Source organism: Bufo gargarizans, chromosome 1 (genome assembly GCF_014858855.1).
Source record: "Bufo gargarizans isolate SCDJY-AF-19 chromosome 1, ASM1485885v1, whole genome shotgun sequence".
Lineage (NCBI taxonomy): Eukaryota > Metazoa > Chordata > Amphibia > Anura > Bufonidae > Bufo > Bufo gargarizans.
In genome coordinates this window covers 745,869,154-745,896,459 of record NC_058080.1, presented here as the reverse complement: position 1 = coordinate 745,896,459, position 27,306 = coordinate 745,869,154, and the positions used below count along the sequence as shown (strand labels likewise).

Sequence of the window (27,306 nt, the reverse complement as noted above, 5' to 3'; positions counted from 1 at the left end):
AATCAGGGGGAAGATGTGACTGATATTAAAGTGGAGGATGAAGAAGAGAGGATGATGGGCGACCCCCCGTGTAAGAGTGAGGTGGAGGAGGACATTCCAGGAGATGTCACCACAGGTATGGAATCATGAATGGGGAAAGTGACTTCAGAGTCTGTCCTTGGTGCCTTCAGGGCAGGAGGAGAATCTGATCACCGGCTGCTGCTCTAGGGTTAAGCATCATTTTGGGCTCGTCAGCAGATATTACAATAAATCCTGACATTTTGGGGATTTCCTTAAAATCAAGTAAATTAGTGAAGAAATCCCCCAATAATAACAGCGGAGAAGAAAGCTCCTCATCTTCTATATTTCATATATGAGGCTGGGGGCAAGAACTGAGGAGACATCTGACAACACACAAGGTCTCCTGACAACTCTGCACACAAGTCACAGGGGGACATGTTGTCTTCAGGATATTCCTATAGAACAACCTTAGGCCTCTTTCACACTACAGTATGTCCATTTCAGTGTTTTGCGGTCTGTTTTTCACGTATCCGTTGTTCCGTTTTTTTGCTTCTGTTGTGGTTCAGTTTCCGTTCCGTTGTTCCGTTCCGTTTTTCCGTATGGCATATACAGGATACAGTAATTACATTGAAAAAATTGGGCTGGGCATAACATTTTCAATAGATGGTTCCGCAAAAAACGGAACGGATACGGAAGACATACGGATGCATTTCCGTATGTGTTCCGTTTTTTTTGCGGACCCATTGACTTGAATGGAGCCACGGACCGTGATTTGCGGCCAAATATAGGACATGTTCTATCTTTCAACGGAACGTAAAAACGGAAATACGGAAACGGAATGCATACGGAACACATTCCGTTTTTTTTCGCGGAACCATTGAAATGAATGGTTCCGTATACGGACCGTATACGGAACGCAAAAAACGGACCGCAAAACGGAAAAAAAAAACGGTAGTGTGAAAGAGGCCTTAGGCTCCATTCACACATCCGCAATGTGTTTTGCGGAGACACGGATCCGCAAAACACGGAAAGCGGCAATGTGCGTTCCGCATTTTGCAGACCGCACATTGCCGACATAATAGAATATGCCTGTTCTTGTCCGCAATTGCGGACAAGAATAGGACATGTTCTATTTTTTGGCGGAAACGGAAGCACGGATGCGGAAGTGCGGATCCGCTAATGTGGATGCGGACAACACATTCCGTCCCCATAGAGAATGAATGGGTCAGCGACTCCGCACCCTTTCCGCAAAATTGCGGAAAGGATGCGGACCCATTTTGCGGACGTGTGAATGGAGCCTAAGGCTGTGATATCAGCAGTCAGATGTCTATAATCTAGTGCCCGCTATACAGCTCTCCGGGAACATGTCTTCTGGGGGTCTCCTATAAGGGTCTATGGAGGGAACCTTTCCCCCCTTATGCCCCCTCTCTGAGCGGTGACCGGCTGATGTCTATAATCTAGTGCCCACTATACAGCTCTCCGGGAACATGTCTTCTGGGGGTCTCCTATAAGGGTCTATGGAGGGAACCTTCCCCCCCCCCCTTATGCCCCCTCTCTGAGCGGTGACCGGCTGATGTCTATAATCTAGTGCCCACTATACAGCTCTCCGGGAACATGTCTTCTGGGGGTCTCCTATAAGGGTCTATGAGGGAACCTTTCCCCCCTTATGCCCCCTCTCTGAGCGGTGACCGGCTGATGTCTATAATCTAGTGCCCACTATACAGCTCTCCGGGAACATGTCTTCTGGGGGTCTCCTATAAGAGTCTATGGAGGGAACCTTTCCCCCTTATGCCCCCTCTCTGAGCGGTGACCGGCTGATGTCTATAATCTAGTGCCCACTATACAGCTCTCCGGGAACATGTCTTCTGGGGGTCTCCTATAAGGGTCTATGAGGGAACCTTTCCCCCCTTATGCCCCCTCTCTGAGCAGTGACCGGCTGATGTCTATAATCTAGTGCCCACTATACAGCTCTCCGGGGACATGTCTTCTGGGGGGTCTCCTATAAGGGTCTATGGAGGGAACCTTTCCCCCCTTATGCCCCCTCTCTGAGCAGTGACCGGCTGATGTCTATAATCTAGTGCCCACTATACAGCTCTCCGGGAACATGTCTTCTGGGGGTCTCCTATAAGGGTCTATGGAGGGAACCTTTCCCCCCTTATGCCCCCTCTCTGAGCGGTGACCGGCTGATGTCTATAATCTAGTGCCCACTATACAGCTCTCCGGGAACATGTCTTCTGGGGGTCTCCTATAAGGGTCTATGGAGGGAACCTTTCCCCCCTTATGCCCCCTCTCTGAGCGGTGACCGGCTGATGTCTATAATCTAGTGCCCGCTATACAGCTCTCCGGGAACATGTCTTCTGGGGGTCTCCTATAAGGGTCTATGGAGGGAACCTTTCCCCCCCTTACTTACTCTCACTGCACTGATAATCGCAGGTGCAGGACTATGGCAGAGCAAACACCATCACTCCAAAGTGGATTTACGGAGCAAGGATTGCCCTGACATACCCCTAAGTGGTAACAGCTCAACGCGTTTCCATGCATTGAGGATGCATTTCGTCAGGAGCTATGTGCACCAAACTTAGAATGGAGCCCAAAGCCTCAGTTATGTTTTATTGACCGAGGTAGTGGACGGACAGACAGCAATAGAAGTACCTGCCTAGCGCCGTATTCCTCTAGTGTGAGGTGCGGAGCTGTAAGAAACAAGTTAGTTACTATCCTGCCTGAGCTAGCAGCCTCTAGGTTGAGGTGCTGCGTGCTAGTATGCATGTGAATCGGCACTGTGATGGCCGCAAAGCGGCCCACAGAACGCCGAACTTTACAGGGTGAAACCCCGCCCTGCTAGACACGCCTCCGTCACACAGCCAATCCGGCCAGGAGGCACGGTACGAGGCGAACCAATGGCTGACAGAGGGAGGAACTCAGTGGGTCTCAGGGGAAGCGCCGCATTAATACAACAGGGAATTAACAAGGCGGCTTTAAATACAGTTACCGCAGCATGGACACCTTACTATAGGTATACAGTGGAGGAGGATCACCACAGAGAGATGTATGTGAACGAGCAGACGCATAGGCTCATATATACACAGGGACCCATATGAATCTATTTCTTACAATACATTGCACAATGTCACAAAAACCGGCCTTGTCATTATATAAAGGGGACAAATGAGATCGCATCATTGAGGCCTGATGGTTTAATGGTGTTCAGAGAAAAAATCCATCTCGCCTCTTTTTGTAGCAACATGCGATCACAGTCACCACCCCTAGATGATGGCTTCACAGAGTCGATCACTTGAAACTTGACCGATGATGTATCCCCTCTGTGATGGTCAAGAACATGGCGTGCAATTGGCGTATCTTTAAGATTCGTGATGTCCAGAATGTGCTCCCCAATCCGTCTTCTTAGCTCTCTGATGGTTTTGCCCACGTATTTGATGTTGCATACACATGTCATTAAGTACACAACACCAACTGACTTGCAATTATGGAAAGACTTAATGAAGTTTTGTCCGCAGTACTGTTGGTAAAGCTTTTGGATTTTTTAATGAACCCACAAAATTTGCAGGATCCACAAGGAAATGTGCCTGCAAGTGGGTTTCGTAGCCATGATTGCGGACGGGGCTAGTGTATAGGCTATGCGTCAACATATCACGTAAATTGTTGTTGCGCCGATATGTGACTGAGGGGTTGGCTGGAATCAAACGCCCAATGTCTGGATCAGATTTAAGTATGTCCCAGTGCTCAGCAAGAACATGACGCACCCTATCATGGGCACTGTCAAACGTCCCGATAATCCTCACGATGTTCTCACCAGTGTCTCTCTTTTTCGGAGACAACAACAGATCCCTGTTGGTGCTCATTGAGTGCTGATAAGCCTGTTTTAGACACTGCTGAGGATAACCACGACACCGAAACCTCTGCTGGAGATCTTTAGCAGCCACCCTAAAGTCACCAAGATGGGAACAGTTCCTCCTCACCCTCAAATATTGGCCCTTAGGAATTCCTCTCTTGAGGGCCAAAGGGTGCGCGCTCTCCCATTTCAAAAGATTATTCGTGGCTGTGGGCTTTCTAAAAACGTTGGTACTGATATGCCCATCAGCCGACAATGAAATGGACAGATCCAGGAAGGAAATACTGTTCATATCAATTTCTGAGGTGAAAAACAGTCCCAGAGTATTCTTATTGAGGACCGCAACGAATTCAAGGAACGGCTCACTGTCGCCCCCCCCCCCCACAGGATCAGCACATCATCGATGTATCTGATCCAGAGGGGGACCACATCCGTGAATCGCTCCATGTCCTCACAGAACACCACCTCTCTTTCCCACCAGCCCAGTAAAGGTTCGCAAAAGTCTGGCAGATCTGACATATCAATTCCTAGTTCCTCGCATTTTCTGCGGTCATGGGTGACAAAGAATTTGCGCCACTTGAGTTTGCGCGCAAATAGATTTAAGTCTTTAACCCACCCAAAGCAATCAAATCTGCGCATCGGGACAAACGAAAGGCCCTTTTGTAAAACTTGAGTCTCCATGGTGGTCAGAATGCGTGAAGACAGGTTAATAACTTGTAACTCGTCCCTCGCTGATCTAGATGAAAATTGGGATGCTGTTTGGGAAACGCGGGGGGATGTCAATGTTTGTTCCTCAGCAGGTATTGAGAGATCGGCGGGGTATCGTCTAAAAAACCCCCCCTACCGTATTGACCTCTACCCCCTCGTCCCCTTCTGCTGCCCTGACCTCTATTTCTACCACCATATGGTCTTCTTGCAGATTGGGGCCCTGTTCGCTTGCCACCAGTAGCCTCTGAGTCTGGTTCACCCTCTGAGGAAGAAACTTCAGTATCTAGCTCAAGGGCATCTGAGTGTTTAGTGCTATAGTCAAAGATTTTGCCCTCTTTGAAGTCTCTGATATCTCTATTGAAGAGGGAGTGCTTCTTTTCTTTTAGTTGGGCAGTATATTTTTCCACGGAGATTTGAAGGAGTGACTCTTTTTTATTGAAGTCGGTATGACTACTAAATTTTTTTGTTGCCTCAATCGCTTCCTTCAATTCACTTTCTAGAGATGTCACAACACTCTTTTCCTCCTCCAATAGAAGTTTCATCAGTCTCAAAGATGAATCTACGGATTCCTTCTCCCACTTTTTCAGGAAATCCGTAGATCTCAGTCGGACTGCTGGTGTAATGGGGTTCCTCAAACCACGTGGGACAATTTTATTCCCAATGTATGTTTCTAAGGACTGCACCTCCCACCAAGATCTAACAAAATTTTTATAGATCCTGGTGACTTGTTTGAAAGCAGATGAGATGGTAATAGTCTGGGAGGAAAAGGATATGTCTCGTTCAGAAAACACCTCACTAGGGTCTCCCATCCACTGAGCGGTGTCAATGCTGCTAGACAGAAAGCCTGCCATTCCCTGTATAGCAATTGGACTAAATAGAAAATAAACTGGAGTGGTATATTAAATATACGCCTATATATACAATCAAGCAAATAATGTGGGGATAGGCGCTAAAACAAAATAATAATGTCTTTATTAAATGTATGATTAAAAAAGAGGATATCACCCGTCAGTCTGGCAATCAACACTGACTATAACTAAGTGTGAATATAAATAATGATATCTGCCAAACAGCGCCACCATCTGGGATACCAGAACAGTCTCACAAACTAACCAACACGTAAGAGGGCTCAATACACCACAAGGTTTAAGGTGTGTAACCCAGGGTGAGGACTATATCTAGGGGATGTCTGGTATGGGGGATTCACCAAACACCACTCCAAACAGCGAGAGCCGGCGCGCAGACTCTCACTGCACTGATAATCGCAGGTGCAGGACTATGGCAGAGCAAACACCATCACTCCAAAGTGGATTTACGGAGCAAGGATTGCCCTGACATACCCCTAAGTGGTAACAGCTCAACGCGTTTCCATGCATCGAGGATGCATTTCGTCAGGAGCTATGTGCACCAAACTTAGAGCGGAGCCCAAAGCCTCAGTTATGTTTTATTGACCGAGGTAGTGGACGGACAGACAGCAATAGAAGTACCTGCCTAGCGCCGTATTCCTCTAGTGTGAGGTGCGGAGCTGTAACAAACAAGTTACTATCCTGCCTGAGCTAGCAGCCTCTAGGCTGAGGTGCTGCGTGCTAGTATGCATGTGAATCGGCACTGTGATGGCCGCAAAGCGGCCCACAGAACGCCGAACTTTACAGGGTGAAACCCCGCCCTGCTAGACACGCCTCCGTCACACAGCCAATCCGGCCAGGAGGCACGGTACGAGGCGAACCAATGGCTGACAGAGGGAGGAACTCAGTGGGTCTCAGGGGAAGCGCAAAAGCGCCGCATTAATACAACAGGGAATTAACAAGGCGGCTTTAAATACAGTTACCGCAGCATGGACACCTTACTATAGATATACAGTGGAGGAGGATCGCCACAGAGAGATGTATGTGAACGAGCAGACGCATAAGCTCATATATACACAGGGACCCATATGAATCTATTTCTTACAATACATTGCACAATGTCACAAAAACCGGCCTTGTCATTATATAAAGGGGACAAATGAGATCGCATCATTGAGGCCGGATGGTTTAATGGTGTTCAGAGAAAAAATCCATCTCGCCTCTTTTTGTAGCAACATGCGATCACAGTCACCACCCCTAGGTGATAACTTCACAGAGTCGATCACTTGAAACTTGACCGATGATGTATCCCCTCTGTGATGGTCAAGAACATGGCGTGCAATTGGCGTATCTTTAAGATTCGTGATGTCCAGAATGTGCTCCCCAATCCGTCTTCTTAGCTCTCTGATGGTTTGCCCACGTATTTGATGTTGCATACACATGTCATTAAGTACACAACACCAACCGACTTGCAATTATGGAAAGACTTAATGAAGTTTTGTCCGCAGTACTGTTGGTAAAGCTTTTGGATTTTTTAATGAACCCACAAAATTTGCAGGATCCACAAGGAAATGTGCCTGCAAGTGGGTTTCGTAGGCATGATTGCGGACGGGGGCTAGTGTATAGGCTATGCGTCAACATATCACGTAAATTGTTGCTGCGCCGATATGTGACTGAGGGGTTGGCTGGAATCAAACACCCAATATCTGGATCAGATTTGAGTATGTCCCAGTGCTCAGCAAGAACATGACGCACCCTATCATGGGCACTGTCAAACGTCCCGATAATCCTCGCGATGTTCTCACCAGTGTCTCTCTTTTTCGGAGACAACAACAGCTCAATTCCTCATGGATTGGGCTGTGGAGCGATCCTAACGTTCCTTCAGCAGAGGGGTGAACAATACAGGGACCACAATGCCTTTGTCATGGAATTGTTGAGTTTCATACTCACACATAACGTATTTTTGTTTGATGGCTGTATTTTCCACCAGCTCAGGGGGGTCGCAATGGGTAGTCCCTGTGCCCCGACTTTTGCGAACCTTTACCTGGGCTGGTGGGAAAGAGAGGTGGTGTTCTGTGAGGACATGGAGCGATTGACGGATGTGGTCCCCCTCTGGATCAGATACATCGATGATGTGCTGATCCTGTGGGGGGGGGGGGGGAGGGCGACAGTGAGCTGTTCCTTGAATTCGTTGCGGTCCTCAATAAGAATACTCTGGGACTGTTTTTCACCTCAGAAATTGATATGAACAGTATTTCCTTCCTGGATCTGTCCATTTCATTGTCGGCTGATGGGCATATCAGTACCAACGTTTTTAGAAAGCCCACAGCCACGAATAATCTTTTGAAATGGGAGAGCGCGCACCCTTTGGCCCTCAAGAGAGGAATTCCTAAGGGCCAATATTTGAGGGTGAGGAGGAACTGTTCCCATCTTGGTGACTTTAGGGTGGCTGCTAAAGATCTCCAGCAGAGGTTTCGGTGTCGTGGTTATCCTCAGCAGTGTCTAAAACAGGCTTATCAGCACTCAATGAGCACCAACAGGGATCTGTTGTTGTCTCCGAAAAAGAGAGACACTGGTGAGAACATCGTGAGGATTATCGGGACGTTTGACAGTGCCCATGATAGGGTGCGTCATGTTCTTGCTGAGCACTGGGACATACTTAAATCTGATCCAGACATTGGGTGTTTGATTCCAGCCAACCCCTCAGTCACATATCGGCGCAACAACAATTTACGTGGTATGTTGACGCATAGCCTATACTACGAAACCCAGTTGCAGGCACATTTCCTTGTGGATCCTGCAAATTTTGTGGGTTCATTAAAAAATCCAAAAGCTTTACCAACAGTACTGCGGACAAAACTTCATTAAGTCTTTCCATAATTGCAAGTCAGTTGGTGTTGTGTACTTAATGACGTGTATGCAACATCAAATACGTGGGCAAACCATCAGAGAGCTAAGAAGACGGATTGGGGAGCACATTCTGGACATCACGAATCTTAAAGATACGCCAATTGCACGCCATGTTCTTGACCATCACAGAGGGGATACATCATCGGTCAAGTTTCAAGTGATCGACTCTGTGATGTTATCATCTAGGGGTGGTGACTGTGATTGCATGTTGCTACAAAAAGAGGCGAGATGGATTTTTTCTCTGAGCACCATTAAACCATCCGGCCTCAATGATGCGATCTCATTTGTCCCCTTTATATAATGACAAGGCCGGTTTTTGTGACATTGTGCAATGTATTGTAAGAAATAGATTCATATGGGTCCCTGTGTATATATGAGCCTATGCGTCTGCTCGTTCACATACATCTCTCTGTGGTGATCCTCCTCCACTGTATACCTATAGTAAGGTGTCCATGCTGCGGTAACTGTATTTAAAGCCGCCTTGTTAATTCCCTGTTGTATTAATGCGGCGCTTTTGCGCTTCCCCTGAGACCCACTGAGTTCCTCCCTCTGTCAGCCATTGGTTCGCCTCGTACCGTGCCTCCTGGCCGGATTGGCTGTGTGACGGAGGCGTGTCTAGCAGGGCGGGGTTTCACCCTGTAAAGTTCGGCGTTCTGTGGGCCGCTTTGCGGCCATCACAGTGCCGATTCACATGCATACTAGCACGCAGCACCTCAACCTAGAGGCTGCTAGCTCAGGCAGGATAGTAACTAACTTGTTTGTTACAGCTCCGCACCTCACACTAGAGGAATACGGCGCTAGGCAGGTACTTCTATTGCTGTCTGTCCGTCCACTACCTCGGTCAATAAAACATAACTGAGGCTTTGGGCTCCGCTCTAAGTTTGGTGCACATAGCTCCTGACGAAATGCATCCTCAATGCATGGAAACGCGTTGAGCTGTTACCACTTAGGGGTATGTCAGGGCAATCCTTGCTCCGTAAATCCACTTTGGAGTGATGGTGTTTGCTCTGCCATAGTCCTGCACCTGCGATTATCAGTGCAGTGAGAGTCTGCGCGCCGGCTCTCGCTGTTTGGAGTGGTGTTTGGTGTATTCCCCATACCAGACATCCCCTAGATATAGTCTTCACCCTGGGTCACACATCTTGTACCCTGTGGTGTATTGAGCCCTTCATGTGTTAGTGAGTTTGTGAGACTGTTCTGGTATCCCAGATGGTGGCGCTGTTTGGCAGATATCATTATTTTCTCACACACTTAGTTATAGTCAGTGTTGATTGCCACACTGACGGGTGATATCCTCTTTTTTAATCATACATTTAATAAAGACATTATTATTTCGTTTTAGCGCCTATCCCCACATTATTTGCTTCTCCTTTGTTTGCTGATCTTCTGCTGAAGATCGGGCAGTGGGAGGATCCAGGACGGGGCATTTATTGTAAAACATGATTTTCCTAGTAGAATCCCATAGTCCTGTTTAAAGTTTAAGCTAACAATCTGAGTTTACACGTTTTTATAGCCTTAACTCAATGACAGCAGTTTTTCAAATGGTTTACAGCTTCAGTCTTGAGCTATTGACCATCCATTCCCGTCACTTATACAAGTGTCTCTAGTCCTGCAAAAAACATATTTACTTAATCAGTTATCAATGAGAGGCTCGGTTAACCATGGGCGTTGCGTTCCCTGTAACTGCAGAACACAACACAATGGAAAGTATAAGTATTGCCGCTCCTTAACTGTGCGTTGCGTGCCATATAGTGAAGCATGTGAAAAGCATGCTTCTTCATGGTCACTTAACGTGTTCGTTTTGCGGTAACGTGACGCACTGCATGCACGGGCCTTTATTCTTACAGTAGAGAAGTAATTCATTATAACTTTTTGTGAATTGGGACATTTAAACTTTCTTTATTTTTTTTATTCCAATCTAAATTTAGTAGGAGTCGGAGTTGGTTCATTTTTGCCGACTCCGACTCCTCGACTCTGTTTTGTAGTGTGCATGACTTTTGGATCACATTTTATTTAATTTTTTTGGGTAAGAAGCAATGAAAAAATTGTAAATCGGCCATTTTGACCCTTTTTTCCGTTACGCCATTTGCCGTTTTGGATTTTTTTTAGATTTTATAATTTGGGCATTTTCGGTCCCGTTGATACCCAGGATGTTTATATTTATTCTTATTTTTTTTTATTATACGGAAAGGAGGGTGATTTAAACGTTTATTTTTTTTTTTCATAATTTTAAGGCTCATAAATGACCTTTTATAAATTATGTTTTAAAATTTTTCATTTTGACCTATAAGGGATTTAAAAAATAACAATTTCTTAGCATTTTGCTCATTTCTTATGTTGGCCTGCCATCTGGTGGGCAAAATAAGAATTGCAGCATTAATGCTCTGAATTTTTTCATAGAGACTCGGCGCATTAATCGCATGTACTGAAGTCCCGATTGGCCGCACGGGCTCTTCACGCTTCCGGGTTTTTGCACATTCAGGTGCCGTGATCTCATTTGATCACGGCATCTAAAGCATTTAATTACCGCTATCGGCATTATTGCCGGTTGTGGTAATTAGCCGCAGCTCTCTGCTGTTTGAAAAAGCAGAGACTTGTCGGCCACGACGCCCGCTGCGTACGCTGACTATGGACGGCACTCTTAGCGTAAGGCCACTGTTACAGCATCGCACACCCCACCGCTGATCAACTTTGGACGGTTGATCAGCGATTTATAATTGTTTTTAAAAAAAAATTTAAAATTTTTTGCCCTTTTTTTTTTAGTTAGTTTATTTATTTTTTGTCTGTTAGGTTTGGGTAAGTTAGCGAACATCTGCGCCCCCACACACACTCACATCAAATAAAGTTTATCACGCACACACACACACTCCCCTATGGCCCGCCGGATGTTCTCGGGTGAGGAGACATACGCCCAGCTTGCCTCCGAGTCCGAGAGCCCCAGTGAGGACGAGGATGACCCCACTTTCCTTTTGTCACCCGCATCAGGCGGAGCAAGGGGACCGCCATGCTAGGGACCCTGTGGGCCACACTAGTACGAGCAGCTCTGGGTCTCCTACTAGTTTTCCGGCCCACCAGTTAAATCCACCGGAGCCCCCTACCGGTGAACTTGTCTGGTATACCCCAGAGTGTTTTGAGCCCGTGATTCCTGATTTTGTGGGCCAACCAGGAATCCAGATTTCCACAATGGGCTTCACTGAATACGACTACTTTAGTCTTTTTTTCAGTGACCACTTTGTAAATCTAATGGTGGCGCAGACGAACCTGTACGTCCAACAGTTCGTTGCTCAACACCCGGGCTCCTTTTTGGCTAGGCCCGGTGGCTGGACTCCGGTCAGTGCAGCTGAGATGAGGATGTTTTGGGTCCTCTTGCTGCACATGGGCCTAGTCAAGAAACCTAGTGTCAGGCATTACTGGAGTGGGGACGTCCTCTACCAGACCCCACTTTACAGTACGGCCATGACGTGGTTCCGGTTTGAGGCCATCCGGAAATGCCTGTATTATGCAGATAATGCAGCATGTCCCCCCCCCCCAAGGTGATTTGTGCAGGCCTATGTACCTGGAAGGGAGGTCGCGGTTGATGAGTCTCTCATTGCGTTCAAGGGGAGACTAATTTTCCGCCAGTATGTTCCCTCTAAGCGGGGGAGGTATGGCGTTAAGCTGTACAAACTTTGTGAGAGGACTTCAGGGTACACTTACAAGTTTCGTGTGTACGAGGGGTGAGATTCCCGTATTCAACCCCCAGAATGTCCCCCCACTCTGGGTGTTAGCAGGAAACTTGTGTGGGACCTTATGCACCCATTGCTAGATAAGGATTACCACCTGTACATGGATAACTTTTTTACTAGTATCCCCTTGTTCCAGTGCCTTGCCACCAGATCCACGTCCGGTTGTGGGACCGTGCGAAAAAATCAACGCGGCCTCCCTACCCACCCCCTCCAGGTACCTATCCCCAGGGGTGAGACCCATGCCCTTACCAGTGTAAATCTGTTGCTGGTCAGATATAAGGACAAGAGGGATGTCCTTGTACTGTCCACAATTCATGGTAACGGCATCACCCCTGTCCCTGTGCGAGGTACTGCAGCAACGGTCCTCAAGCCTGATTGTATCATGGACTACAATCGGTGTATGGGAGGAATTGATCTCTCTGATCAAGTCCTCAAGCCATATAATGCCATGCGCAAAACCCGAGCATGGTACAAAAAAGTTGCGGTCTACTTGGTACAGGTTGCCTTGTACAACTCCTTTGTGCTGTCCCGGAGCACTGGCAACACAGGGACATTCCTTCAGTTCTATGAGGCAGTCCTCAAGGACCTGATCTTTTCTGACCGGGAAAGAGCAGGCCGGAATACCTCGGGAACTGGAGGCGCCCGGATCGTCCTGGCCAACACTTTCCAGGTGTGGTCCCCCATACTGGAAAGAAGAGACGGACCCAAAAAAGGTTCAGAGTGTGTCACAGGAGGGGGATATGGAAGGACACCACTACTCATTGTGACACGTGCCCCGATCATCCAGACCTCTGCATTATTGGTTGCTTCAGGGAGTACCACACTTCCATAGAGTACTAAATTTATATCCCAATTTAGCCACTGACAATCGGATAAAAAAACAATGGTTCTCAGACTTGAGACACTAAAACTAAAAGATTTTTTTTCAAAAATATTATTTAGTAAAACTAAAATATATAAAAAAATTGACATATTAGGTATCGCCGCATCCGTAAAAATCTGCTCTATAAAAACACCACCAACACCACCCCCCCAAAGTTTTTTTTGTCACCTTACATCACAAAAATTGTAATACCAAGCGATCAAAAAGTTTTATATGCCCCCCAAATAGTGCCAATAAAACCGTCCTCTCATCCCGCGAAAAATGAGCCCCTACCTAAGATAATTGGCTAAAAACTAAAAAAAATATGACTCTTAGACTATGAAGTTACTAAAATGTTTGTTTTTGTTTATAAAAAGATAATATAGTGTAAAACATAAATAAATAAAAATTTGAAATATTAGGTATCGCCTCGTCCGTAAGAATCTGCTCTATAAAAATACCCCATGACCTCAGATGAACACAGTCAAAAAAATTCAATAAAAACTGCCAAAAAAGCAATTTTTTTTTTGCTAATTTTCCATTTTAATCCGTTTTTTTTCCAGTAACAAAGCAAGGGTTAACAGCCAAACAAAATGTAATATTTATTACCCTGATTCTGCAGTTTACAGAAACACCCCATATGTGGTCGTAAACTGTTGTATGACGAAACGGCAGGGCGCAGAAGGAAAGGAACGCCGTATGGTTTCTGAAAGGCAGATTTTGATGGCCTTTTTTTTTTTATTTTTTTTTTGGCACCATGTCCCATTTGAAGCCCCTTGATGCACCCCTAGAGTAGAAACTCCATAAAAGCGACCCCATCTAAGAAACTACACACCTCCTCAAGGTATTCAAAACTGATTTTACAAACTTTATTAACCCTTTGGGTGTTCCTCAACAGTTTATGGCAAATGGAGATGAAATTTCAGAATTTTTATTTTTGGTAACCTTGCCTCACAAAAATGTAATATAGAGCAACCAAAAATCATATGTACCTTAAAAATAGTCCCAACAAAACTGCCACATTATCCTGTAGTTTCCAAAATGGGGTCACTTTTATGGAGTTTCTGAAAGGGCCCCTGGTTTGTCTGTGTGTGAATCACCGGCCGGACAACCACTGAAGACCAATACACGTTGATAGGTTTAAAATGGCTGCCCCTTTATTTTGACATCGTAGAAAATTTATAGCTACAAACCACAAAATTACCATACCCCTCCCCTAAGTTTCATCCAATCAGGTAACGAATTTATCAATTTCATCTTTATACAGCCAAAGTAAAAAAAGTCATGATAATTTCCTAGAAACAAGGTACATATGTGACGCATTATAATTCTTAGAATTTAGATATCTAACCACCATGTTTGTCAACCTTCGCTTTGTTCAAATATTTCGCGGAATCATCTTTGTTTATTTTGTACCAACATTTATCTGATAAAACGTCCTTCCCTTATCTAAATCAAAGGTGAACGTCAATATACAAGATGCTTGTGGGAATGGGGATGATCCTACTAGTCCGGCTTTTTCTATATGAATTCTAAGTAGTAAAGGAGGTGATTTACATTTGGGTACTGGAGTATCTCTAGGAATGCTGGGGGATGGCGGGACCCTCCGGCATTAAATAATGGTTAAAATCTTTAATTAAACCATAGTACCGGGTCGGGTGTGGGTGGGGACCCGGGGCCCGGGATATCGGGCGGCCCGGCGACTGGGTGTGCCCTAGGACGCGTCTCTCTCTGTCAGACATGTGGCTCGACTGCAGGCAGTGATATGACATACGCTATATGGGTACCAAGAGGTGTTCTCTCAGCGGGACAGAGCCGGTTTTTGGGTAGTGTTCATGTTTACATTTTCCCTAAACACCGGTGATCACCGAGTGATACTCGAGTTGTGTCCCTTTATATATGAGACACTAAGGTGGATACATGTGAGGTACGGTTAAGTCGGGCATTAAACTCTTAATTTAACTATATGGGGACGAGGCAGTAAAATATGTAAGAGGTTCTTTTTTCATTGCGATAGAAGACTGCTGGACCCCCCATACTTGTTTTATGGAATGCTTGCAATCAAAGATTGCAGTAGGCCCGCTACGTACGGTTAATGTGAGCTCGTATGAATGGTTACATGGTTGTCAATCCTGTCAATTTTCCTACCCATGTTCGGGGGAGAGTGCGCGGGGTGCGCGCTCGCTCCCCGGTGGCCGCCCGGGCTGCGGGCCCCGGACTTTTTCCCCTGTATAGACAGCAATATGCCAAGAGGGATGCTTTATGTGTTTGCTTTGCCTTATTAGGCTGTGGATGGCGGACGTATCCCGCTTTTCCCCCAGCAAGTGAGATCTCCATTTGTATTCTTGCTGTTTCTATAAGCTTGGATACTTGTATGAAATTATTTTTGATGATGTTGTAGATCACAAATGTACGGACTGAAGGATTTTATAATATTATAATTGTAATATGGATATGATTTTTTGTATTATAAATTAATAAAATATGGAAAAAAAAAATAAATATACAAGATGCTTATATATATATATAACCCGTATTGCATAAATGTAAAATATATGTCTAATGCACATGTTAGATATATGTGTAAAAGGTATATATGCATATATATGTTTCTGCAGCTATGATGTCATGCATTTGGCAATTCTCTCTTCAGGTACCTTCATCATAAATGTGGCATTCTTTTGCAAAGCATGCATATCTCTTTCTAGCCATGCGGTTTTGAGCTTCAGACAGCCACTTCCTGCTAGCTTGTGTTACTAGACTTGGTGTTATAAGAGTATAAAATGTTTACTTTAAAGAAGAACTCTGTATACATTAATACAAACATATAAGGCTGAATTAATACATGTATATGAACGTGTGTGGATACAGACATAATTTCCTTACAATCCCCTCTTTGATCATATGGAATTCCCATTCCATATGATCACTCCTTATACCACACACCATTTCTCGGTATCTTTCTCAGAGCACTTCTCTTTTTAAGGGTGACATATTCACCTGAATCTTCTGGTGGTTTCTTGAGCCGGCTGGCGTGTATCCACTGTGGACTCTGGTCAGTAAGGACAGCCGTTCGAGCAACTCTCAGAACCTCAAATGGACCTTGGTATATTGGACCAGTCTTGTGGCGGGCAGCCAGTTGTTTCACCAGAACTTTGTCTCCGGGCAAGAATGGATGAGTTGGGTCTGTGGAGAGAGGAGGAAAGGTGACAGCAACCTTATCATAATTTTCTGAGAGTATACCTACCAAATGTTTCACATACTGCTCCTGCAAGGCAAAAATGTTACTGTCAATATCTGGTTCCTCACGGGTATTAGGGGGTCTACCGAATAACACTTCATAAGGTGACAACCCTGTCTGTTTGTTTGGTGTCGTTCTTATTTGGTAGAGAATGGCGGGTAGAAATTTCAGCCAATCTTTCAATGTTCCTGAAGTAGCCTTTTTTAACCTATCCTTAATGGTTCGGTTCATTCTTTCCACGACTCCTGCGCTTTGTGGGTGATAGGCTATATTGAGCTTCCACTGGAAACCCAGAATCTTCGTCAGTTCTTGTATTAGTTTGGACTGGAAAGCAGGTCCCTGATCTGAATGAATTACCCGAGGGAGTCCATACAGTGAAATCCATTGATTTATCAATGCCCTAGCTGTCACACCAGCTGTTTCTCCTGAAGTAGGTATGGCTACACACCATCCGGAGAACCTGCAGACTATCACAAGGAGATATCTTATATTCCCGGGTTGTTTTGGCATGTGTGTGTAATCCATCTGCAAATCTTGCAGAGGGCCTGTAGGGGGTGGTAGATTCCCATGTCTTCCGTGTGCTTTTCCTTGAACATTGTTCTGTGCACAAGTCATGCATGAGTCGACCAGATCGTCTATCAATCTTTGCAATTGGTGTGTACAGAACAGTGACTTGTAATGTTCTGATATGTATTGTTTTCCCAAATGTCCAGGACCATGAAGATAGGATATTAGGAGCGGTGCTGATGCAGTAGGAACCCCCAATATCCGATCTTTTGTCCACATACCTGTACCTGTCATCTGCAGTCCCTGAGATTTCCAGTACTTGATGTCCTCACTGGTAGACTGCTTCTGAAGTTGATATACTACGGACACCCAGTTTTCACTTTCAAAATCTGTCATGAATAATAACTTGCTTTCCCTTCTCGTGTCTCTCTTGGCTGCCATTTTTGCTGCTCTGTCTGCTAGGTTGTTTCCCATAGCTTGATAATCTCCTTTTGTAGAATGTCCTTTCACTTTTATCACACTTATAGCTTCTGGCAACTGAATTGCATGTAGCAAGTGATCTATGTATTTCTGATTCGCTACCTTCTTCCCGTCTGCTGAGATATATCCCCTATTTTTCCATATTAATGCATAATCATGCACTGTTCCAAATGCATAGCTACTGTCAGTATAAATATTCACTTTGTGTCCTGCGAATATTTCACAGGCTCTTGTGAGCGCTACCAGCTCAGCTTGTTGTGCCGAAGTTGTGACAATTGGCTCAGCTTCTATCACTTGATTTGGGAGCATGACTACTGCGTAACCTGTTTGGTACGTCCTATCATCTGGTCTTGTGCATGATCCATCCACAAAAACATCTATACTGTCAGTCTGTGGTGTGTCCTTTAAATCTTTCCTAGGTGTTGTGCATGACAAGATCATTTCATCACATCTGTGTTCAGGTATTGGGTCTACTTGTTCGTCAGAACCTTCACGCTTAAGTCTCAAAAGTGTATGCAAAAATCTTATCACTGGTGAGGTGTCTGGACATGTCTTTATCACCAGGTTTGCTGTACTGAGTAATATGGTCTCATATCCGGACAGTCTCTGAGCTGTCATGTGTTGTGTGGTCATGTTTTGAAGGAGAGACAAGACTGTATGAGTGGTGAAAAGTTCCATTACATTTCCATGGACTATCTTAGTAGCATCCTTTACTGACATAGCCGCGGCTGCTAATGCTTGGAGACAGTGAGGCATTCCAAGAACTACAGGAGGTAATTTTCTCGATAGGTATGAAACTGGCCTGTTTCTTCCCCCATGTGTCTGTGTCAAAACTGCTGCATAGGTTTCTCCTGATACTACACAGTATAATTGGAATGGCTTTTCATAATCTGCCAGGGCCAAGGCTGGGGCTTGGGTCAGGGACCGAATCAATCTCTCAAAGGCTTCTACTCTGTCCTCTGTCCACTCCACTACCTTTGGTGCTTCTGTGAGTGTAGTTTTTCTTAGGATTGAATCCCAATGGGAGCAATCAGGAATCCACTGCCTACAATACACTATTGACCCTAGAAAGGACAGCATTGTAGCTTTGTCCCTTGGCCTGCTTAGGGAGGTCACTGCCTTGACTCTAGCGGGTGAGATCTTTCTCTCTCCTGCCTCTATTATGCACCCCAGATACTCTACCTGGGTACTTGCATATTGGATTTTCTTCTTCGAGGCCAGGTGTCCTTTACTTGCCAAGTGGTCTAATAAACTCCGTGAATCTATTTCGCAGGCTTCTAACTCCGAATTGGAGAGTAAAAGGTCGTCTGTGTACTGTATTAAGGTGGATCCCCTCTTTGGTTCCCAATCTTCCAATGTAGCCTTTAATACAATAGAAAAGGCTGCTGGACTATCCCCAAAACCTTGTGGGAGACGGGTCCATGTCACCTGACCATCATCAGCCCACTGAAAAGCAAAAAGACTTTGTGCATCCCAAGCCACTGGTATGGAAAAGAACGCATTACTGAGGTCAACTACTGTGTAGTATTTGGATCCCGCAGGAATGGCCCCAAACACAGCTGCAAGATCTGCCACTAAGGGGGGAAGTGGGATAATTGCCTTGTTTACCTTCCTCAGATCCTGTACCAGCCTCCATGTGCCATTAGCCTTTTTTACAGGATTTATCGGGGTATTCCAGGGACTGACAATTTTCCTGAGAATTCCCATCTGCAAGTATTTCTCAATTTGTGGCCTTTATACCCTCTAACTTTTCCTCACTCAATGGGTATTGTTTCTGGAAGGTTGGCATAACCCCCTCCTTCAAACAGGGCCGGTAGGGCTCACAGTTAATTGTTCCTACTGAGTCTTTACATTTTGCCCAAATTGGATGATTTTCCAGGGACATTGGTATGCTTAAAAAGAACCCATTCATGTCACGTCTCTTTGGGTTTGTCAGGTCACATTTCATTGAGGTTGCTGTCAGTCTTCCCTTTTTGTCAAAGACTAATGAAATCTGTAATGCTGCCATTAGATCCCTTCCTAATAGGCAAACGGGGCATTCTAGTAGGACTGCGAAGGACATGTGCGTCACTAGTTCCCCCGTAAGAGTACAAACCGGGAGCGGTGCTGTCACCTTATGTATCACTGTCGTCCCATTTATACCCATAGAACTTCCTTCGGTGCATTTATCATTAATGAAGTCTATTTTGTTTACACTTGAAGTCGTTGCTCCGGTGTCAAGCAATAAATTAACTTTAATACCATCAATTTTCAGTATTACTTGTGGTAAAACTTGCCAATCAGTTGGAACAAAATGCATAATGAAGGACGGGACTCGTTCTGGGCATCCCTAATAGTGATTGTTCCCCCGTGGGGACGGGTATTCATGCTCAGACCACCTCTGTATTGATTTGGGAGCCAGAGTCTGGGTCTATGGCTGATAGTATTATCTGAATATCCTCCATGGTTAAATGGCTCCCTGCGGTATACTTCTGCAGAAACATAGCTGCTGCTCTAGGGTCCTTTTTTGGATTGGGACACATGTCCTTCAGTTCTTTCATTAATCCTAAAGGAAGAGGGATATGGACTTCAGTGTCACCTACAGTGATCATGGGAAGCCGTAGTTGTGTGCCTTTCTTATCCCCTTCCTCAGGTGTTAGAGCGAGTTTGGAAAATTTGTCTGTCAGGGGTTGCATCACTCCAGGTACTCTAGGGGTGGAGGTTGCCAGGGGCCTTCCATGTTCTAAACTGTCTGCCTCTATCTGTGTTTCAGTTCTCCTACCGTATTATTCCTGAGCTCTGGTTTCCCAGTCCTTCTTCACCCTCCTGTACTCCTGTCTTAGTTTTTCTATCTCGGTCAGCAGCTGGTCTTTTTTGTTAGTCACAGCTCTGGTTTTCCCACACTCTCCTCCCAAAATGTCCTTCAATTCATCCATCTTTTCCTCACTAGGAAGGTCAGTATCATCTGGGTTCTCGCGATTATACGCGACGGGAAGGACACCCTGAAGGGGAAGTTGTTTAATGTAGACTATGTCTATCTTTAGTTTATCCCTCAGTTGGGTCAACTCCTGTACATAAATGTTCATACTTTTTCTATATTCATTTCTCCTTTCCTGAGCCTCTTTGACTTGTGGACTCACATCTTTTTGTTCCCTAAGTGCTGCTGCCACTATAACTGCAGTACTCAAAAGGGAATCTCTATCCCCCAAATCCGGGTACAGTCCGGTTCTCTTTTGGTTCTCACCAGAAAATAATAATAATTCTGGTGCGGTTGCTTGTTTTGGACAGGGGACCTTATCATAAGGGTCTTGTAGCATGTCCTCCGTAGAGACAGCTGGGAGTGTTGCCTTTTCTGGTTCTAATACCGTCATGTCATATGCCGGTGGTTTTTCTGGTAAGGAGGGCAGAATTTCTGGCCATGGAACTTCTTCCCTTTTACTCATTGTCCCCCTATCCTTTTTTAAGTATATGTGATGGGTTGGTGGAAATCTCTTTCTATACTCTTTTAATGCTTTCTCCCATTTCTTAAAACATGTTTTCATATAATTTTCATCCCAGGCACCGGTTGGATAGTTATATTTCGGGTGAAGCCCCACCATTTTTTTAACCTCCTCCCAGTCCCCTTCATTGCGAGGACCTACGTCGCTGATCTGCGTAATACACAGTTGCTGACTGCGGTCACAGATATTTACCTAAAATGGATCAGTTACACTAATCCCACAGGTGCCTGATACAAACTGTAACGGTGTGGGTCTGGTCTCTGGCTCACCATCCAGATCCTTTCCCACGCCGTTACACATAATGTTTAATGCAATTGACAATAAACTCTATATATATATATTTGAGCAGCAAACAGTGAGGTGGAAATAGCAGCGTAGAAATAGCAGCAATTGAATAGCAGGAAGTAATTGTGTTAGTACTGTTATCAATTAAGCCAGCACAATCAGATTTTCCACCAGTACAATATTCTTATAACACGTGTAAAATATCTAATATGGGCAACACCATTTATGGATTTAATACACTGCAGTAATCAATGTCACCTTCCAAGTTTTAACTGTACAGTTATGTTCTATAAACAATTCACTCCACAGACAATCCTAGTGAGTTAGAAACCAACATCTGCATTGAGATGTATGTGTTTCCCTCACTGTTTCCTTTTTTTTTTTTCCTTTGTATCATATGTATTCCTTTACATATATTCCTGGTACATTGTTTCCTTGTTTCACATAAATCCAGAGTTATCCTTTAACTCATTCACATATATCCAGAGTTATCCTGTAACTCAATAAACCGTCAAATGAGACTAATTCCCACTTGAAAAATCCCTGCCAACGTCCGAAGAGACTAGTTCTACATTCGGAAAATTCCCTGCCATCAATATGATGTATGTTCCTGGAACAACATCCCCTGCCAACCACTGTGCCTATAGGAGACGCCGCTCCTATCAGGATACGCAGAACACTGAGTGCTGCCTCGTGTCTGTCCCACAGTCATATGAACACTAAACTAACCTGCCATCAACTAACCTGCCATCCAGTATACATCAGATATCCACCGTATCCAGGAGAGAAACATTCCAACCAACATAAATAGTGGCAGAAATTATTACTCACCTGGATAGTCAGTGAACCATCCTCTGCTACCAATTGAAAGGGCCCCTGGTTTGTCTGTGTGTGAATCACCGGCCGGACAACCACTGAAGACCAATACACGTTGATAGGTTTAAAATGGCTGCCCCTTTATTTTGACATCGTAGAAAATTTATAGCTACAAACCACAAAATTACCATACCCCTCCCCTAAGTTTCATCCAATCAGGTAACGAATTTATCAATTTCATCTTTATACAGCCAAAGTAAAAAAAGTCATGATAATTTCCTAGAAACAAGGTACATACCGTATTTTTCGCCCTATAAGACGCACCGGCCCATAAGACGCACCTAGGTTTTTAAGGAGGAAAAAATAAAATAAAAAAATTTGAACCAAAAGGTGTGCCTAATGGTGTTATGTGGGATCTGGGGATGGCACTGTTATGGGGGGGTCGGTGGATGGCATTGTTATGGGGGTCTGTGGATGGCACGGTTATGGGGATCTGTGGATGGCACTGTTATGGGGGGGTCCGTGGATGGCACGGTTATGGGGATCTGTGGATGGCACGGTTATGGGGATCTGTGGATGGCACGGTTATGGGGATCTGTGGATGGCACGGTTATGGGGATCTGTGGATGGCACGGTTATGGGGATCTGTGGATGGTACGGTTATGGGGATCTGTGGATGGCACGGTTATGGGGATCTGTGGATGGCACGGTTATGGGGATCTGTGGATGGCACGGTTATGGGGATCTGTGGATGGCACGGTTATGGGGATCTGTGGATGGCACGGTTATGGGGATCTGTGGATGGCACGGTTATGGGGATCTGTGGATGGCACGGTTATGGGGATCTGTGGATGGCACGGTTATGGGGATCTGTGGATGGCACGGTTATGGGGATCTGTGGATGGCACGGTTATGGGGATCTGTGGATGGCACGGTTATGGGGATCTGTGGATGGCACGGTTATGGGGGGCACTGTGGATGGCACTGTTATTGGGGACTGTGGATGGCACTGTTATTGGGGACTGTGGATGGCACTGTTATTGGGGACTGTGGATGGCACTGTTATGGGGGATCTGTTGATGACACATAAATAGCATTTTACGCTATGTGTCCACAGACCCCCATAACAGTGCCATCCATAGAATGACCCCCAATAGGGATGAGGGGCTGGCATCCAGCTCTGTAATTACAGCGGGCCCGGTGCAGTCACTGTATTCTGCTACACCGGGCCCGCTCACTGTAGGAATCCTAACTGCAGGCAATGCTAACAGTCTTTTATGCAGCCTGTACTTACTATACTAACTTTCCGGCAGCCAGCAGGCAGGAGGCTGAACTGGTGGGCGGGCGCTTACAACGTAACTCACTATGTCACGCGCCGGCTCTCCCTTCTTCATTCATAAAGTGGGCGGAGCCGGCGCGTGACATAGTGAGTTACGTTGTAAGCGCCCGCCCACCAGTTCAGCCTCCTGCCTGCTGGCTGCCGGAAAGTTAGTATCGTAAGTACAGGCTGCATAAAAGACTGTTAGCATTGCCTGCAGTTAGGATTCCTACAGTGAGCGGGCCCGGTGTAGCAGAATACAGTGACTGCACCGGGCCCGCTGTAGTTACAGACCTGGATGCCGGCCCCTCCTCCCTCATCCATGCCCACTAATACACCCGCCACCGCGCTGCGCAGCATGCGGTCGGCGGTATACAAAGTCAAGTATTCGCCACATAAGACGCACTGCCTTTCCCCCCACAATTTTTTGGGGGAAAAAGTGCGTCTTATAGGGCGAAAAATACGGTATGTGACGCATTATAATTCTTAGAATTTAGATATCTAACCACCATGTTTGTCAACCTTCGCTTTGTTCAAATATTTCGCGGAATCATCTTTGTTTATTTTGTACCAACATTTATCTGATAAAACGTCCTTCCCTTATCTAAATCAAAGGTGAACGTCAATATACAAGATGCTTATATATATATATATAACCCGTATTGCATAAATGTAAAATATATGTCTAATGCACATGTTAGATATATGTGTAAAAGGTATATATGCATATATATGTTTCTGCAGCTATGATGTCATGCATTTGGCAATTCTCTCTTCAGGTACCTTCATCATAAATGTGGCATTCTTTTGCAAAGCATGCATATCTCTTTCTAGCCATGCGGTTTTGAGCTTCAGACAGCCACTTCCTGCTAGCTTGTGTTACTAGACTTGGTGTTATAAGAGTATAAAATATTTACTTTAAAGAAGAACTCTGTATACATTAATACAAACATATAAGGCTGAATTAATACATGTATATGAACGTGTGTGGATACAGACATTAATTTCCTTACAGTTTCTACTCTAGGGGGGCTTCAAATGGGACATGGTGTAAACAAAATAGTCCAGCAAAATCTGCCTTCTAAAAACCACACGGCGCACCTTTCCCTCTACGCCCTACCGTGTGCCCTTACAGTAGTTTACGGCCACATATGGGGTGTTTCTGCAAACTACAGAATCGGGGCAATAAATATAGCATTTTGTTTGGCTGTTAACCCTTGCTTTGTTACTAGAAAAAATTTATTAAAATGGAATATTTGCCCCCAAAAAAACGAAATTCTGAAATGTTATATCCATTTGCCATTAACTCTTGTGGAACACCTAAAGGGTTAACGACGTTTGTAAATTCAGTTTTGAATACATTGAAGGGTGGAGTTTCTAGAATGGGGTCATTTGGGTGGTTTCTATTATGTAAGCCTCACAAAGTGACTTCAGACCTGAACTGGTCCCTAAAAATTTGTTTTTTGAAAATTTCTGAAAAATTTCAAGATTTGCTTCTAAACTTCTAAGCCCTGTAACGTCCCCAAAAACTAAAGTGTCATTCCCAAAGTGTTCTAAACATGAAGTAGACATATGGGGAATGTAAAGTAATAACAATTTTTGGAGGTATTACTATGTATTATAGAAGTAGAGATTTTGAAACTTGGCATTTGCAAATTTTTCCAAAAGTTTGGTAAATTTGGTATTTTTTTATAAATAAAAATGATTTTTTTTTTACTTCATTTTACCAGTGTCATGAAGTTCAATATGTGATGAAAAAACTATCTCAGAATGGCCTGGATAAGTCAAAGTGTTTTAAAGTTATCGCCACATAAATTGACACTGGTCAGATTTGCAAAAAATGGCCTGGTCCTTAAGGAGTTAAGGCAATATCAATTCAGTCCTATGTAAGTTTTTGGTGCTGATTTTTATTTTATTTACTCATATCCAGGAGAATGGCTTATGCTTTTCCTTCCTAATGAATCCACTTCCAGCCTAATAGGAATGTTATGTTTATCTAGTTTGGAGGGAAAAAATGCAATTTCTTATTTTTATCTTAACAGAAAATCCCAGCAAGAATTCTGAGGAAACATTTTTATCACTAAAGGATGAAGATATCCTGCAGCGGTCTTCAAGAGAAAACATCATTACCCTTAATGTACATCCAGGACTTTACAATATAGATATATCCAATAATCCTCCTAATCTTGAGGGACATTCTCCTGACCAATCACAGATTGTTACCACAAGTACAAGTCAGAAAGGGGGTGAAAGGTTTCACTTTGGTATAGAGTCCACAAAAAACGCAGGTCTTTTTACATACAGAGGGATTCACACATTAGAGAAGCCACATTCATGTTCAGAATGTGGGAAATGTTTTAAATATAAATCACATCTTGTTATACATGAAAGATGTCACACAGGAGAGATGCCATATTCATGTTCAGAATGTGAGAAATATTTTACATATAAATCAAAGCTTGTTACACATTTAAGAAGTCACACAGGAGAGAAGCCATATTCATGTTCAGAATGTGGGAAATGTTTTGCACAAAAATCATATCTTCTTACACATGAGAGATGTCACACAGGAGTGAAACCATGTTCATGTTCAGAATGTGGGAAATGTTTTACAGACAAATCAAATCTTGTTAAACATCAGAGAAGTCACACAGGAGTGAAACCATATTCATGTTCAGAATGTGGGAAATGTTTTACAGACAAATCAACTCTTGTTAAACATCAGAGAAGTCACACAGGAGTGAAACCATATTCATGTTCAGAATGTGGGAAATGTTTTGCAAAAAAGTCACAACTTTCTACACATAAGATAAATCACACAGGAGAGAAACCATATTCATGTTCAGAATGTAGGAAATGTTTTACACAAAAATCACATCTTCTTAGACATGAGAGATGTCACACAGGAAAGAAGCCACATTCATGTTCAGAATGTGGGAAATATTTTACAGAAAAATCATCACTCTTTAGACATTTAAGAAGTCACACAGGAGAGAAACCATATTCATGTTCAGAATGTGGGAAATGTTTTACACAAAAATCACATCTTCTTAGACATGAGAGATGTCACACAGGAAAGAAGCCATATTCATGTTCAGAATGTGGGAAATATTTTACACAAAAATCATCGCTCTTTAGACATTTAAGAAGTCACACAGGAGAGAAACCATATTCATGTTCAGAATGTGGGAAATGTTTTACATGGAAATCATATCTTGTTAACCATAAGAGAATTCACACAGGAGAGAAGCCATATTCATGTTCAGAATGTGGGAAATGTTTTACATGGAAATCAGATCTTGTTACACATAAGAGAAATCACAGGGAGAAACCATATACATGTTTAGAATGTGGGAAATATTTCACACAGAAATCACAGCTTGTTACACATTCAAGAAGTCACACAGGAGAGAAGGTATATTCATGTTCAGAATGTGGGAATTGTTTTACACAAAAATCAGATCTTGTTAGACATGAAAGATGCCACACAGGGGAGAAACCATATTCATGTTCAGAATGTGGGAAATGTTTTACACAAAAATCAGGTCTTGTTAAACATGAGAGATGCCACACAGGGGAGAAACCATATTCATGTTCAGAATGTGGGAAATGTTTTACCCAAAAATCACATCTTCTTACACATAACAGATGTCACACTGGAAAGTAGACATATTCATGTTCAGAATGTGGGAAATATTTTACACACAAATAACAGCTTGTAACACATTTAACCGCCTCCGGACTGCCTAACGCAGATCTGCGGTCCGGAGGCGGCAGCTGCAGGCAGACTGACGCATATACGCGTCATCACGCGAGATGACGTGCTTAGCCGGCCCGCGCATGCGCAATGCGGGCCGGCATTTCTTCAAGGGGGGTCGCGTCATCAGCTTGCCAGCCAATGATCGTGGCTGGCAAGCTGATGATTTTTTAAAAATCCAATCAAAGGCCAGATAACAGATCATATTAGTAAATATGATCTGTTATATGGCTGCCCTGCTCCTCTGCTGGTCCTTTTGGTCGGTTGGATCCAGCAGAGGAGCAGGCTTCACAGTGAGTACACCAAACACTACACTATAGCCCCTGATCACCCCCCTGAACCCCAATTAACCCTTTGATAACCCCTTTGATTGCCCTTGTCAATCACTAGTGAAAGGAAAAAAGTGATCAGTGTAAACTGTCACTTTTTTTTTCACTGGTATTGACCGTTAGGTTTTAGGATAGTTTAGGCCCCTTGGTTAGGTAATTTAGGGATCAGTTAGCACCCAGCCCACCGCACCGCA

The 27,306-nt window shown here is 44.3% G+C and overlaps 1 protein-coding gene across 1 annotated transcript; it reads left to right on the top strand.

The window, feature by feature from the left end:
• The first annotated feature begins 54 nt into the window (after positions 1-54).
• LOC122925021 (gastrula zinc finger protein XlCGF26.1-like) lies at positions 55-26,848 on the top strand. The gene is made up of 2 exons (XM_044276554.1): positions 55-115; positions 25,069-26,848. The coding sequence occupies exons 1-2, from the start codon at positions 55-57 to the stop codon at positions 26,691-26,693; spliced, it is 1,686 nt and encodes a 561-aa protein (XP_044132489.1). The 3' UTR covers positions 26,694-26,848.
• The last annotated feature ends 458 nt before the right edge of the window (positions 26,849-27,306 follow it).